Source organism: Dama dama, chromosome 17 (genome assembly GCF_033118175.1).
Source record: "Dama dama isolate Ldn47 chromosome 17, ASM3311817v1, whole genome shotgun sequence".
Taxonomy (NCBI): Eukaryota; Metazoa; Chordata; class Mammalia; order Artiodactyla; family Cervidae; genus Dama; species Dama dama.
Window position 1 is genome coordinate 62,850,304 of NC_083697.1, and position 17,423 is coordinate 62,867,726.

The 17,423-nt window shown below is 39.9% G+C and overlaps 1 protein-coding gene across 1 annotated transcript; it reads left to right on the forward strand.

The window, feature by feature from the left end:
* The first annotated feature begins 9,261 nt into the window (after nt 1-9,261).
* On the forward strand, nt 9,262-9,620 carry LOC133071793 (copper transport protein ATOX1-like). Its single transcript, XM_061164589.1, has one exon. The coding sequence runs from the start codon at nt 9,262-9,264 to the stop codon at nt 9,466-9,468; it is 207 nt and encodes a 68-aa protein (XP_061020572.1). The 3' UTR covers nt 9,469-9,620.
* Nucleotides 9,621-17,423: the final 7,803 nt, after the last annotated feature.

Here is a 17,423-nt window from a genome sequence, read left to right on the forward strand (position 1 = left end):
CCTCACCTCCTAATACCATCACACTGGAGGTAGGGTTTAACATATTAATTTGAGGGGATACACAAAATTCGGTCTATGACAAATGCCAAATTCATAGTCTCTAGATTAGGTGTGTAACTAAAAGCTCCAGAGGCTGATAATGCAAAACAAGATACTGTTATTATTTTGAAGCTAATGAAAGAATTCCAAAGAGATTAGTGGGATAAATGATCCTTCCCCCCACTTCCACAGGCTGGGGTTAACTGTAACAATGTTTCTTTGCTCATGGACAGGAGAGCCCCATTTTCTCTATTTATCCGATCTGACCTCATAGAATTAGGAATGGGCTGAAAGGGAAGTCCAGCCATGTCCAGCCAAGATGAGCTTGCTTCCAGTCATACAGACAAGCTCAGTGGTTGAACCACAGGGATCTAATAGGGGAAAGACTTGGATTAAAATTAATGATTAATGAAAGCAAGGTGAAATTATTGATGAGAGGAAAGAAGCCAATATATGGGTTTCACGAAAAGGAAAAGTCAACAATTCTGATGAGGCTTAAAATAAAAGAATAATATTCTGTCAACTTGGACTTCAATGCTTTTGGGGAGAAGGACTCTGATAAAACTTTTTTCTCTTTTGAAGAGCCAAGAAGTGAGCTGAATGAAAAATTAACTTCCAGAAGTAGTCTACATTCTCAAAATGAATGAAAAAAGGGGAGCTCTAACTATGACCACATAGAAAAACACCAATGTGGCTAAGTCTTTTGATTTTTCTTTCACCAGACATTATTTCTATGGAGAAGAATTGACCTAAGGAAGACATAGACTTAATTAATGATAGATTGATTATGATTCTTATTCATTCATCTGGTATATACCTTAAAGTTCAGATAGCTATAGATCAGAGAGGCAAATGAATTATAAATTCAGTATAAAATATGAGAAAATTTGTGCTATTATTATTGGATGGTTTAGTTTCTGTTTAAATCTATACCAACTCCTCACTGATGACTGCAAATGTTTAGAACCTGTGTGTTTTGATGGTAAGGCAAGTTAATCTCTGTTAAATTAAGGATAATTGTTTTGTCCTAGAAAGGTCTTGAAACACAGATCAGGGTGGTAGATCTTACTGTGACAGTTAATTACAACAGGCCAGGAATCAACCTGAACTGTTTTGCTAAAGTTCTTGCATGGCACTGACCCTTGTCAAGTCATGAAACATATTGATTAATAGTGTTGATTTGAAACCACAAGTTGGAGGAGTTTCAGGGTTGTTGTGGTTTGTACCACTTTGGCAACATTGATTATTAAGAGATCAGTGTTTCACGTCTGGACTCAGCTCTGTCATTGAAACTGGTTATTTAGCAGGAATATGTCTATGTGACCAGCAAATATAAAAGACTCTGCCTAAGACTCCATTTGGAGCTTTCTGCTTTCAAAGCAGTCTGCGTTCACATCAGTGGCTCCTGAGCCCTGCATCTGACCTCAGCTCTTATAGAGGGTGAACAAAGCAGCCCCACCTGGCCTCTCTGGACCCCTTACAGTGAAACAGCCTTTGCAGGGATGCAATCCTTACTTTCTTTTGAACTGTGGTGCTGGAGAAGACTCTTGAGATTCCCTTGGACTACAAGATCAGACCACTCAATCCTAAAGGAAATCAAATGTGAATACTCATTGGAAGGACTGATGCTGAAGCTCCAATACTTTGGCCACCTGATGGGAAGAGCCAACTCACTGGAAAAGACCCTGATGCTGGGAAAGATTGAGGGCAGGAGGAGAAGGGGACAACAGAGGATAAGAGGGTTGGATGGCATCATCAACACAATGAGTTTGAGCAAACTTTGAGAGAGAGCGAAGGACAGGGAAGCCTGGCATGCTGCAGTTCACAGGGTCACAGAGTCAGACACAACTGAGAGACTGAACAACAACAATCCTTACTTTAATACCATGGATATAGTCTTTTCCTATAGTAAACTGTAGATTTTTTTTTAACTGTAAATTTATAAGCATCATCATTTAGAGTCCTCTGAATCTTTTTTAGCAGTAAAACTCTATAAACTACTACTCAGTGCACATATAGATATTGCACATTAAATAACTTATTCTAAGACAATAGGTCATGAGGTTAGGCTATCATCAGGAGCTCTGTTTAAAAGATAAGAAAAAAATGACAAAAGGAGGTAATATTACCTAATTAGGAGAAAAAATAATAAGCAGAATATTTTGACACAAGCTCCCCCACTACTTAAGAGTAGAGTCAACAGTGGCTGCTCCAATTCCAGTTAGAACCATCTTCAACCAGAAGCCTATTTGAAATTAAAATACTTGGCTAAACTTTCAGCTGCTATGATATCACAGCATGGTTGGCCAAAAGTACAGTCAGATTTCAACAAATGATTTAATAATATTTAAAACATTCAACCCTACATTCTTTCCTAACTCCAAGCTAAGGGCACCATGGTTCATGTCTAAAATGAGACTCTGATGGGAATTCCCTGGTAGTTAGGACTCCATGCTTTCACTGTTGAGGGCCCGGGTTCAATTCCTGGTGGCAAAATAAATTAATTTAATTAAATGAGACTCCAAGGAAGTTTAAGGAGAGGTATTCATGAATAAATTTGCATGTCTGATGAAATATTAGGTTGGCCAAAAAGTTTTTTTGGAGTTTTCAGTATGCTTTTATGGAAAAATCCAAATGATCTTTATGGCCAACCCAATGCTCTGTAGCATCCAACATGAAACGAGAAGATGGAAATAGATACCTCCCACAGAATTTTCAGTTCTGTAATGTAAGTTGTCTAGGGCTTAGGCAAAAGTTTTGAGACAGCGTAAGATCACCTAGATCCAAACGGTAAGAATGAAAAAGAGATTATATTTGGGCAAGAATTTGAAAGCACAGTGTGAAAAATGAAGAAGTCTTACTCTACACATATAAAAATCAATGTATTTTTATTTGAACCAGGGACAAAATCTAGGATGCTGTTTTCTGAGCAGAATGATTTATTTGGGTGGAGGCCTGCTTTCTCTGTGGAAAGACGGACCTGACTTACAAACATAATTTGGACTCAGATATCATTTTCAACAATGAAATCATAGATACTGAGTAATAGAGGGCCAAAGACAGACACCGAGGTTACTTAATGACTTAATAAATGTGACACAGAGACAGAACACAGAGTCCTTGGCTCTGAGACACAGTTCTCCACCCAAATACTGGAAACCATATAAGCAGCAACTTCCATTAAATCATAGATGACTCTGTCTACCAATTACTTGCAGAGTAGATAAGTCATTGGGGACAGTCTAAAATAAAACCTAACAGTCACTTGCCAGCAACCGCTGAGCATTTTTTATTTGCCAGCCATCATGCTGTGTGTGATTCTCACAATAATGCAACAGATAACATTATTAATTTTTAAAGATGAGGAAACCGAGAAAAAAAAATGTCATTTCAACGTTCTGACTTCAGAGTCAGAACCTCTAATCTCTTTTCTCTAAATCTCTCATCTCCACAGGCCATTGTTTCATGACCTGCACAGAGTGGTTAGGAGCAACACTGGGGAAACACTTTCTGAAAATAAAGCAACTTACTAGACTTTAATCACCCAAAAATGATTACTTCAAATGAAGAATGCATCATAAAGAATTTATTCTACCTCTTTTTTCCTATGAGGTGTACATAATTTATGTGTCATAGCATCGATTACCTTTCTACTTGTATAACAGTTTCTCTATCATCATTATCTAGCGTTAATTGTAAACTGTGCATGGCGTAGAAAAATGCTAGAATCTTAAAGAGTCAACCAATTAAAAGATTAATTGACACCCAGTATGATTCCTGATGCTTCCTAGTGTGCTGGGGATTTTATTAGATGCTAATTCCTTTCAATAAAGTAAAATAAACCCTGCCTACACAAGTTTTCAGAAGGCATTGCATGATACAATTAGATAATGTCTGTCTGATAAAGAGGTGCTTCTTTGCCCTTATCTTACTTATATGCAAAATATACACATTTAAACTCATATTCTGAGAGGAGAAAAGCAACAAAAGAACCACTAAATTGATATTATGTAAGGTAGACTTTTTTTCCAAATGCAAAATTTTACATTTTAAACAATTTTGTCATATTTTTAGTAAATATGTTTCAAACAATGTTTCTGAAGACAACAGTGTACTCAGGAGATGCTTCCTAGTGGTTTAACTAGCACAGAAATAACTTTTAGTTTGCAAATTTTTCTTTTAAATATGACACCAATGTTTGAGTCTAAGTAAGATCCAGGGTTCCTCAAATGTTCTTGCTTGTTTTGGTTGCAAGTTTTCCTAAACATACATACAATGTACTTTCTTAGCCAAATTTCCCACCATAATAAAAAAAATTAACAGCAACAACAAAAACCAATCAACAGATAACTACTGAGCATTTGTCATATATGTATGTGTGTATATATATACATATGAGACTTACTCTGAGGGACATTCTGAGTGAGAGAAAAAAGGAAAGGTAATAAATGACATGTTGTTGTTCAGCCACTCAGTTGTGTCCGACTCTTGGCCACCCCATGGACTGCAGCACGCCAGGCTTCCCTGTCCCTCACCATCTCCCGAAGCTTGCTTAGACTCATGTCCACTGAATCGATGATGCCGTGCCATAAATGACATGGCATTTGCCTATGAACTGTACTTAGTTGGAGAAAAAACTAATGAAAAGTAAACCCTTTTGCTCCTTTCATGGTTGCAGAGAAGCCATTACTGCCCTGGTTCCACAAACACTGGCCTCTCTGGGCATGCCTCACTTTTTTTTGCTGGTTCCCATCACTCAGCATTGACCCTTTAACGCAACTGCCCTTCAATGTCCTCTTGTTCTTACCATACACTGTCGCCCTAAGTGATCGCAAATTCTCCCAAGTCCTCAAATTAACATCAGTGCAGATGACTTCCAAATCTGCCTAGCTTTGTGCTCTGGAATCACGTTTGCTGTTGTCTGTGGGGCTCGTTCTCACGGATTTTATCTCCTCCATCCATTACACCCTCGTTCCAGCAGTAGGTTTCATTGGTCTAAGAATCCTATCCAACCACCTTGATAGTAATTGGTTTAAATGAGCACAAAGCATTCCTTGGGGCTCAGGGATTGAATCATGCTGGGCATGAGATTCAATCTAAGCTCTGACAAGTGAGGAAAGACCAATCCACAGGTGAGACGGCCTCTTTGTTCTCCCATATAGTCACCTGCAGGTGTGAGGCCAGAATAGTTGCAGCATTCTTGAAAATCAGCCCAAGGAACAAGCTGACATAGGGGAGAGAGAAGAGCCAAAGGAACCACTGGGAAATGGAGACACTTTAGGTCAACCCTAAAGGCCATCCCACCTTTAGATTTCCAATTTGTGAGCGAAATATTGCCTTTATCATTTCAGCCATTTTGAGTAGGGTTTTTTGTTGCCTGTGGCCAAAAATGTATTCATTGATGTGCTCATGTAAATATGCTCCTGACTGGCACAAAATTTCAAGATATCTAGAACTGAATTCATCAACGCTGCTCCCAAACCCGATCCTCACTCTATTTCCAGTGTTGGCTCTTGGACTCATCATGGTCCTAATCACTTAAAGCTAGAAATCTGAGTCATTTTGGATGCCTCCCTCTTTCATAATCACATTGTTCTGTTGTTTCTGCCTCCACAATGTATCTCACTTTGGTTCCTCTTTCCATCCCCACTCTCCATTTCCTGTTACTATCACCTCTCATGCACAAAACTGCCAAACCGCCTAACTGGAATGCCTCTGACTTTAATCTTTACTCTTCTTTAGATTCATTCAGCATGTTTCTGCCAGCGATGTTTCAAAACACAGATTCATGCCACAGTCTTGTAGAAACTTCAATGGACTTCCATTACCTATAAAATATAAAAAGCATTTCCTAAAATGTGTTTCATAGAACAATAGTCCCGGGAAATTCCCATTTTTAAAAAAGGTTTTAAAATCAAATACATTTAGGAATTTCATCGGTGATAGCTAAATTCCAGGCTAGGCCCCCATGATCCTTGTCTCATGGTATTTCCTCCCTTCTGTAGTGCTTTTCCACAGTGTATCAGAGTTGGCCCATGTGACCTTGGCAGAAGTGATGGTGTGCCACTTCAAGGTGAGGTCATAAAGGCTAACTTTTGTGTTGGTCTTTCTTGGGTCACTCATTGTGAGAAAACCAGTTGGCATGTTGTAGGAAGATGCCCATTCGACAAAGAGCTGAGGCCTCCAGTTAAGACCCACAATCTGCCTGCTAGGTTTATACCCCTTCTCTACTGGAGTGCTTAAAAAGAATATCGTAGGGACTTCCCTTGAGATCCAGTGGCTAAGACTCCATGCTCCAAATGCAGGTGGCCGGGTCAGGGAACTAGATTCCACATGCCACAACAAAAAGCTCTCATGCCACAACTAAATATCCTGTATGCCACAACAAAGATCGAAGATCCCACGTGCCACAACTAAGACCCAGTGCAGCCAAATAAATAACAACAACAACAACAAAAAGAATATGGTGGAAGAACTCTTTCCCACTCACTACTCTGTCCTTTCAGCCTCCACAACTAAACTGACTCTGAATTATTTATATAGGTGAATTATTTATATAGGAGAATTATAATATAGAAGAGGCAGGCGTTAACATATCAGTTCAGTTCAGTTCAGTTCAGTTCAGTCACTCAGTTGTGTCAGATTCTTTGCGACCCCATGAACTGCAGCATGCCAGGCCTCCCTGTCCATCTCCAACTCCCGGAGTTTATACAAACTCATGTCACTGAGTCGGTGATATCATCTAACCATCTCATCCTCTGTCGTCCCCTTCTCCTCCTGCCTTCAATCTTTTCCAGTATCAGGGTCTTTTCAAATGAGTCAGCTCTTCACATCAGATGGCCAAAATATTGGAGTTTCAACTTCAATATCAGTCCTTCCAATGAACATTCAGGACTGATTTCCTTTAGGATGGACTGATTGGATCTCCTTGCAGTCCAGGGGACTCTCAAGAGTCTTCTCCAACACCACAGTTCAAAAGCATCAATTCTTCTGCACTCAGCTTTCTTTATAGTCCAACTCTCACATCCATACATGACTACTGGAAAAACCATAGCCTTGACTAAACGGACCTTTGTTGGCAAAGTAATGTCTCTGCTTTTTAATATGCTGTCTAGGTTGGTCATAACTTTCCTTCCAAGGAGTAAGTGTCTTTTAATTTCATATCAGCTAACTTGAAATTTCCCTTGCATTCCAAAAGGAAAAGCACTCAAAGATTTCATTAGGATGGAGTCCTCATTGGGCCTTCCCCTCCATTCCTAACAGGAAATTCCAGGCTTTGCCCCTTCCTCTCCCCCAAGCACCTCCTCTTCAAGACACTCAGTCCTACAACCCCACATTACTCCTTGGGGGGAAAAAAAACACTGCTCCTGTTTCTTCCATAGGAAGAGATTCATCCCTTGGACCTTTCTCCCTCAATCTGCCCTAGTCTAGCCCTATAGACTCAAATATGGATTACAAGTCAGAAGGAAGGCAGCACAAATCACCTCAAGAAGGCTGACTATATTGCATATCAACATTTATGTGCTCTTGCTGGACAAGAACTTTCTGAACTTCAACTAGGTGGGAAGCAATACTGCCAGTCCCTGGGTCATATACAAGGTGACTATTACTCCCAAGGACTTGCATTAATGGTTTTTATTGAAGGCATCAAAGTCTAGACTCACAATGAAGAAAGAATGTGTCCTCTGTCATCAAGACTCACTGTTGAGTTAACTTTCCAGTGACCAATGGCTTCTTTTTCCTACTCTTCCATGGAGTTTGAGGGCACCACAGATTTACTTACTGGCTATTAAAGTCTCCCCTCTCCCTCTTACACAGAGATTCACACCAGCCTCAATTATATCCTTTGGACTCAGACACTACTCCTGATAAGAAGTGAGAAAGAGGTAGTTAATATTTTCCATCATAAGAGCATGGTTCAAAGAAAGCAAGGACAAAAAAAGATCAAAGAAAAAAAAAAAAAAAGAAAACCAAGACAGTGATAGCCTGAATGACTAATACCAGAAGAATGTTTCCATGTTCATTCATTCAACTATTGAGCATCTGCTATAGGCCAGTCATTATGGGCATAGACAGTGAGGTGCAGAAGATATGAGACATGATTCCCAGAGAGCTCATAGATTAATAGAGTATTTGTTGTTGAGAAACTGTTGACTCAGGTGTTTTAAACTCCAATCTAAGTGTGCTAAATGAGACATTTTGATTTCCTTGTCCTTAAAGCACAGTAAAAATCTCCTGAGAGTCTCAAACCATGATTGCCTAGGTTCTTAAATGTACAGTGTTTGATTTGGACAAATTTGTTACTTTCAGTTCCTGTTTCCTTTTCTAAGTTGACTTCAGAAATAGACTAGTATTAATAGAACCCAATCTCAAGATCCCTCTTTAAATTTATATCACAACCTAAGCAGCCAGCCAGCTCTGTGCTGCCTCCTCCTGGATCCCTTTAATTGTCAAGAATTAAAAGGTGAAGAAAGTATTCTTTCAGAGAAAGAGAAAAGGAAAGCAAAGAAAAATCACCAGCAACCAACAACAACAAATGAACCTCAAGTTATTGTGAAGCCTTAAGTTCCAAATGTTAAATTTTTTTAAAAAGCCTCTAACCACACAGTCTAGACCAGTTTCGTTCTCTGTCACTCACAGTCCCCTCAATTCCTTTCTAAGTCTCAAAATGAAGCATTCGGACATAATCATCTAGGGAGATATAAGAAGGAAATTTGTCCACTTTCCTTCCAATGAGCAGTACTATCAAAACAGCTCTTGCGTTTTCAGAGAAACTCCAAACCCCCTCCCTCATCCTTGTCTTCATTTTGGATTCTGACACATCCCCAGCATCCTCTTTGCAAAGTGCATTTGAGAGAAATAGGATGGGTGAAAAAGGCTGGAAAGGGAAGCCGGCACAGACCTAGAGAGCCAGTGACTAATTATAAATCAGGATTTTTCAATACAACATGACAAAGAGTTGTGACATTGAAAATACTTCCCATATATTACTTTGTATAAAAGAAACTTGCTTTGACCTCATTTTCTTCTCATTATCCCTCTTCTCCTGTATCACCTGTTGCAGGTTTTTTGTTTCTGTCTTCTTTTTATTGGATTTACATGTTTTCTTAGTGTCCTTTATACATTAGTTCTCCTTTTCCCTTTGCACTGCTTAGTACATTGTGCAAATGTATATTTTAAAGTTTCCCAGTCACCGCCGCGGCCGCCCCCTCGTCCTCAGTCATGCCAAAGCGTGAGCGCTCCGGGGATGTGACCCGTGAAGGCTGCTCTAACGCAGTCGCTCGAGTCGTCAACAAGCTAGGAGGAGTTCAGTTTGACATTGACCTGCCCAACAAAAAGGTCTGCATCAGCTCTGAGCACGGCGTGGACGCTTTGCTGGAGACCCTGGGGAAAACAGGAAAGGCTGTCTCCTACCTTGGCCCCAAGTAGAGAGGACCCATCCGGCAGCCTGTAGGATGGACCCACATGGGCAGGACGCTGATCCTCGCTGGCCTTCCAGACAGATCTAGGACCTGGCAATCCCTCTCAGCGATGGTAGTTCCTGCGGAGACCCTCATTTACCCTGCTCCTCTGTAGCTCTCCTGCAATAAAGTCAAGCCGATTTTGCTGGTGAAAAAAATAAATAAATAAAGTTTCTCATACTTTTTGTTCTTGAATAGAAATTGGGCGAGAGGAGGTTTATGATACAAGAAATTTGTGTTAGAGTCGTTGTCTGCCTCAGTAGTGAAATAGTGCCTTCTAGTGTTTGCAATTGACTGAGCGACTTCACTTTCCCTTTTCACTTTCATGCACTGGAGAAGGAAATGGCAACCCGCTCCAGTGTTCTTGCCTGGAGAATCCCAGGGACGGGGGAGCCTGGTGGGCTGCCGTCTATGGGGTCGAACAGAGGCCGACACGACAGAAGCGACTTAGCAGCAGCAGCAGCAGCAGTGTTTACAATAACATTTTGTGTTTGCACCATTTCATTTGATAAGTAAAAGTATTATCTTGTAATACTTTTGCGTTTTATAGTTTTCCTACCATACTTTAAAATATATAGTTGGCATTATTATCTTTATTTTGGAGATTTAAAAACCAGAATCATAAAACATTTATTTAATGCTGACTTGATGATAGCACTTAGACCAAACATATGAAAGGATTAGAAAAATGTATTCTATTCAATGGATTCCCCATTCAGCTGCTACCAGTCACCAACCAGTCACGAGACAGATCATGGATATGATTCATGATACTGCGAAGTCCACTAAAAATGCCATAGACAGAGAATTGCAAAAGCTGGTCTTCTGAAAGCAACATGAACAGGAAATATTACGAAAGAGTTGCTCAAACTTTCTATCCTTCAAGGTAACACTTTTAGGAATGAGTTGATTGACATGTATTCTTTGGTTCTGCTGTTCCTGAGTCACCTCTCTTTCTCCTGGAACAAGCCATGTATTTTAGAGAAAAGCAGTGCTCTCAGAGAGGCAGATATATTCTTAAGAGGTTTATCAGATGTGAGAAGTTAGCTGTTGCCTAGTATTTCCCAACTTCTTGTGGATTTGCATAAGCATTCCCCGAAATAGATTCTTATTTGTTGACTATTCTGAAGACATGAGGAATAAGTATGTACACGTGCATATCTATGGTATGATATTAGTGTCCTTCCGAGAAACAGAACCATTAAGATGTGTGTGTGTGTATTTATAATTATAAAGAGAATTATTACAAGGAATCAGCTCATGTGATTGTGGGAGCTGAGAAGTCTCAGGATCTGGAGGGGGAGTAGTTAAGCTGGAAGCCCAGGAGAGCTGATGTACTTCTAGTCCAAGTTGAAAGGAACAAGAACCAGGAGAGTTAATGTTTCAGTTCCAGTCCAAAGGCTGGCAGGCTTGAGAACCAGAAAGAGTTGATGTTTCAGTCTCAAGGTAGGAAAAAATCTCTCTGACTTGAAGGAAGTTCAGCCTTTTAATCTATTCAGGCCTTCAACTGATTAGATAAGGCCCACTCTCTCAATTAGGGGGAAATCTGCATTACTTAATCTACTGATTCAAATGTTAATCTTACCCAGAAACACCATCATATATACACCCAGAATAATGCTTGACCAAATACCTGGGCACCCTGTGGCCCCATCAAATAGAGGTATAGAATTTACCATCACAGGTATTATCAACATACACAAATTAAAATATGTTTATTTCTTTGTCCTGCATACTCCTTAAAATGTTTCCAGAACCATGGTTTTATAACAAGGGTATGACTCCAGTATTTGTATCTTATTACTTCCTTTATTCAAAGTAGCATACTGTACAGTCTCTACATGAGTTATTATAGACGGCACCCTTGCTTTGCAAATAACTATATATACAAAGAATATGAAGATAACATTTATTGAATACCAACCATCTATTTGGAATTAGCTATGTGTTTATATGTTTAATTCTCACAACAATCATTTGAAATAGGTAAGATTACTATCATTTTGAAAATGAAAAGACAGACCCTGAGAAGTTAAATAACTTGGCCCAAAGTTGCACAGTTAGGAAGTGGTAGAACCAAAATATGATTAGAAATATCTGACTAAAACCCCATATGCTTTCTATCCCAATTTGTTATCATTAATAAGCTATATGACTGAAGGCAAACTAACTTCTCTAGGCCTCAGTTTTCTCATTTGCAAAATGACTATGACCTAGATGATTTCTTAGGTCTCAATGGTTAGGCGGAGATTTCAAATTGTCTATGCAGTATCAATCAACCTGTTCTTCCTTACCAATAGAATGGGGATAAACTCATTTGGCATTCATACTTCCTTTTGCTTTTCACCTTTACCCCTATTCCTTCCTGGAATACAGACATAATGCTAGAAGAGAAGCATTATGTCCCAATTTCTTGGTGCAATATTTGTTTTCTACTGTTTCTCCTAGTTAATGATTTTTTCAGCTCAATCCCAGAAGGCAATGTTGGCCTTTGAAACAGAGGGTCGCTGTTTCACACAGTCCACTCCAGGGCAGAAGCAAGACAATTATAAGTATAAAAAAATAAATATACATATATTTAAAGCCATAGGTTTCTCGTGAATTCAGGGAAAACTTTTTCATTAAATTGGAAAATACAGAAAAGTAATAAATAAGAAGCTTGTTATTCCATAATTAAGAGAAAGAGCAGGGACTTACCTGGTGGTCTAGTGGTTAAGAATCCGCCTTGCAATGCAGGGGATGAGGGTTCCACTCCAGGTTGGGGAACTAGGACCCCATGTGCCACAGGGCAGCTAAGCCTGTGTGCTATGACAAAGAGCCTGCCCACACACCACAACTAAGACCCCATGCAGCAATAAAAAAATAATTATTAAAAAGAGAGAAAGATAAAACCACTTTTGAATTGGTGCTGTATTTGGCTTCCACTTCTGCTCATAGTGGAATAATTAACCATAAAACAGCACAAAACATATTAAACAACTATTTTTAGAGTGTACAGTAGACAGCATAGATTGCAGTTTCTGAAAGAAAGGATACTCATGAGGTGAGTTCCATGATTGAGCAGCTCTCTGCCTGGGAACAATTTTCTAATTATAGTACAGACAGCTTGAATCTGAGCAGAGAATAGAGATCTTGCTGAACTGAGGCAGATACGAGAGTCTGCGGCCTCTGAGTTGGCTAAAATCTGTGGGGCAATGCATTAGAGAGGAACAAGCTATACAAAAAGGAGGCTCCAGATATATGTACATAGATATATAATCATAAGTATATAAATATATATATAGATAGATAGATCTAGATATATAAATATATGTAGCTATGTATCTCCTGTCTATCTAGACAGAGAATACATTTGCTAAAATTTAACAACCATTCATGCCATAAATTCTCATCAAATTAAGAATTGAAGAGAGTTTCCTTAGTCTGAGTAGACACATGTACAAACACTGCAGCTTGTATCATACTTAATGGTGGACTAGGGAAAGCTTTCCCTCTGAGATTGGACAGAAAGATAGAATACCCACATTCACCACTTCTATTACTATTATATAAGAGGTATTAGTTAATGCAATAGGCAAGAAAAAAAAAGATGGAGAGTCAAAGGAAATGTAAAGCTGCTTCTATTTGCAGATTATATGATTGATTTGTTACGCAGAAGATCATAGGGAATACACAGTAAAGTGTTTTAATTATTAAACAAATTTAGCAAGGAAGCAGAGTTAAAGAATCAATGGATGTCAACATCTTAGCAACAAACTATTGGAAAATACAAAAACTAAATACTATTTTTGTTGTTGTTGTTTAGTCGTTGTGTTCAACTCTTTGCGACCTTAAGGACAGTCCACCAGGCTCCTCTGTCTATTGGGTTTCTCAGGCAAGGATTCTGGGGTGAGTTGCCATTCCCTTCTCCAGGATATCTTCCTGACCCAGGGATCAAACCTGAATCTCCTGCATTGGCAGGAGAATTCTTTACCATTGAGACACCAGTGATGTCTAAATACTATTTATGAAGCATTAAAAAATAACGTTATTACAGAGTTCCCTGATGGCCTACTGGTTAGGATTCCGGGCTTTCACTGCCATGGCCCAGGTTCAATTGCTGGTCAGGGAACTAGGATCTTGAAAATTGCATGGCATAGCCAAAAAATGAAAAAATAATAATAACATGTATGCTATGTGCTCAGTCACTCAGTTGTGTCCAATTCTTTGTGACCCCATGGACTGAAGCCCGCTGGGCTGCTCTGTCCATGGAAATTTCCAGGCAAGAATACTGGAGAGGGTTGCCATTTCCTCCTCCAAAGGATCTTTCTGACCCTGTGTCCCTAGAGTCTCTTGCATTGGCAGGTGAATTCTTTACCACTGTGTCACCCAGAACATAATCAGGAATGAATGTAACAAAAAGTGCCCAAGACCTCTCCATTGCAAAAGAGTAAAACATGACTGAGAGAAATTAAGGATATAAATAATAGAAAAATATATGATATTCATGCACTGGAAAACTCAAAATTGTTAAGATGTCCGTTATCCCCAAATTGATCTACAGCATCAGTACAATCTTAATCAAAAATTTTGAAGACTCTTTGGAGTCTTCAAAACTGATTTTAAATTTTATAAGAAATACATTAAACTAAAATAGCCAAAACAATGTTGGATATCTTATTGTTTCAACATTATTTGTTGAAACAGTTTCCTTCCCTCATTGGATTGTTTTGATGCCTTTGCTTAAAAAAAGGAAAAAGTGATGTTATAAGTGTGGATCTATTTGGGGGCTCTCTCTTTTATACTATTGATCTACTTACTGATTTTTTTAATGCCAGGACTAGACCATTTTGATTGGCTTATATAAGGCTGTTGTTTCTGAGTATGTTTCTTGAGTCTGTACAGGGCAGGTACTCAGAGAAGAAAGATGGATGTGAACTGGGGGAGGCAAGAACAAGCTGAAATCTGTGAAGTTAACAGGATGGACTGGAACTGAGATGAGTCTTTTATCACTTCCAAGTTTCCAACTTTAAGGATGAGGGTATAATGCAAGGAATAAACTGGTGACTTTTATTGAAGGGCTACTCAGGCATCTTCCCCAGGAGGTGGAGAAGCTGGTGGAGGAGATCTGGCAGGAGCTAAAGTAGCTGTTAGTCTGTCTGCTGCCCCACACCAGCAGCATGAGCCAGCAGATAAGAGACAACTCTAATACTTGCTAGTACTCTGCACTAACATTACAATTATACAAAGAAGATGGCTGCTACTGCACTTTTGCCTTCTAAATCTCATGCAAAAAATCCCTCATGGTCATGGAGCTATGTGTTGGGCAACAATTCTCCATGGTTCTCTTACTCTTCTGTATATCTTGAGAAAAAGGCAATATCAGATTGTATTATAGTGAACAGCCTCGGAGGAGAGAGATAGTGTCTTGCTCTGGGATAGAGGGCAGATTGCCTTACTCTGCAGTATAACCAGACAATAATGTAATGTCACCTTCCAAGGCAAAGGTTGAGCAGATTTGCTTGCGTTGCATACTCAGTTGCTCAGTCGTGTCCGACTTTTTGCAACCCTTATGGACTGTGGCCTGCCAGGCTCCTCTGTCCATGGGATTCTCCAGGCAAGACTACTGGAGTGGATTGCCATTTCCTCATCCAGGGTATCTTCCTAACCCACGTCTGGATGCAGCCCACGTCTCCTGCATTGACAGATGGATTCTTTACCACTGAGCCACCTGGGAAGCCTATATTTGCTTGCAATCCATTACAAAAGATTGGGAGGTTTTTTTTTTTTTTGTGTGTGTGTGTGTGTGTGTGTGTGTGTGTGTGTGTGTGTGTTTTGGTCAGGGTGGGGACACAAAAGGAGCTGTATGAACAAGAAGCTTATGCAGCCTGCTATGTTGTGGGTAACGAAATCCTCTAACTGTAACCTTGGAGTCTCATGTCTTCTGCCAGATTCATGAACTGTGGCAGACTTTTACATGCACAGAATCTCAAGACTCTTTGTGACACTATGCACAGAAATGAATTCTGGGAAATGTGGTTCCAGCTTAGCTAAATTGACAACATAAATCCAGTGCAGAGGGCCAGGGAGAGAGAAGGGGGAGGAGAGTCACAAATGTGGCAAAAAGTTAGCACATGATATATCCAGAATAAAGCTATGTCAGTATACATTGTACTATTCTTTCAAGTGAAATTTTACAAAATATAAGGAGGGAAAATCACTCAGACTGCTATGTAAGATAGTAGAGTGGGAAGAATTGAAGCAGGAGTACTAGCTAGCAAGCTATCGAAATCACAAACCAGAAATCTAGTGCCAATACTTCCGTCAGGACCTAGGCTAATACAATAATCTCCTAGATGCAAAAAAAAAAAAAAGAAAGAAAAAATAATAATCTCCTAGATGGTGATTCTGTCTTGAGTCCAACTCTCTGTAAGTTATCCTCCATATTGCTGGATGCCAGGATGATTTTCAAAGATCCTTCTCTGACCAGTCATTTCTCCATTCAAAACCATCCAGTTGTTGTTCAGTCACTAAGTCGTGTCTGACTCTTTGTGACCTCATGGACTGCAGCAGGCCAGGCTTCCATGTCCTTCACTATCTCCTGGAGTTTGCTCAAACTCATGTCTATTGAGCCAGTAATGCCGTCCAACCATCTCAGCCTCTACATCCCCTTCTCCTCCTGCCCTCAATCTTTCCCAGCATCAGGATCTTTCCGAGACAGACAGCTCTTTGCATCAGGTGTCCAAAGTATTGGAACTTCAGCTTCAGCATCAGTCTTTAAAGTGAGTATTCAGGGTTGATTTCCTTTAGGATTGACTGATTTGATCTCCTTGCTGTCCAAGGGACTCTCAAGAGCCTTCTCTAGCCCCACAACTGGAAAGCATCAGTTCTTCGGTGCTCAGCCTTCTCACGGTCTAACTCTCACATCCGTACATGACTATTGGGAAAACCATAGCTTTGACTGTATGGACCTTTGGGCTCCCTGGTAGCTCAGATGATAAAGAATCTACCTGCAATGCAGGAGACCTGGGTTCAGTCCCTGGGGTGGGAAGATCCCCTGGAGAAGGGAATGGCTACCCATTCGAGTATTTTTGCTTGGAGAATTCCATGGACAGAGGAGCCTGGCAGGCTACAGTCCATGGGGCTTCAAAGAGTTAGACACAGCTGAGAGACTAACACTTTCACTTTCTCATCCAGGGCAAAGTTCAAATTTATTTACATGGCATATATGACATATGACATCACAGCCTGGACTTCACACTCTACTCACACATTGCACTAGAACATTGGTCATCTTTATTTTTACCCACATCATGTTTCTTACATGGTGTATCTGCTATCTGGAATGTCCTTTGCACCTTGACTTCTTGCTGCATACCTGTTCATTCTTTCACATCTGTGACTGCAACATTCATAGTATTCTGTGACACTTTTCTGAACCTCACAATGAGAGTGTCCTCCTTTCCACTATTTCACTCCTTGGCACATGTTTCCCTTGTTTCACACATCATACGTGGTTGTATTGGGCTGCCCAAGAAGTTCATTTGGGTTTTTCTGCAAGGTGTTATGGCTAATGCCAAACTAACTTTTTGGTCAACACAGTATTTTTATTGCATTTTTTTTTTAATTGATATGGCTATCTTCCAACTAGGTTGTGAATGTCTTTTTTTTTTTTTTTTTGGTTTCAGAACATTATGAGACTGCTAATTCTAGAGTTTATTTATTAAAATTTTTTTCCCTTTATTTTTATTAGTTGGAGGCTAATTACTTTACAATATTGTAGTGGTTTTTGCCATACATTGACATGAATCAGCCATGGATTTACATGTGTTCCCCATCCTGAACCCCCCCTCCCACCTTCCTCCCCACCCCATCCCTCTGGGTCTTCCCAGTGCACCAGCCCCGAGCCCTTGCCTCATGCATCCAACCTGGACTGGCGATCTG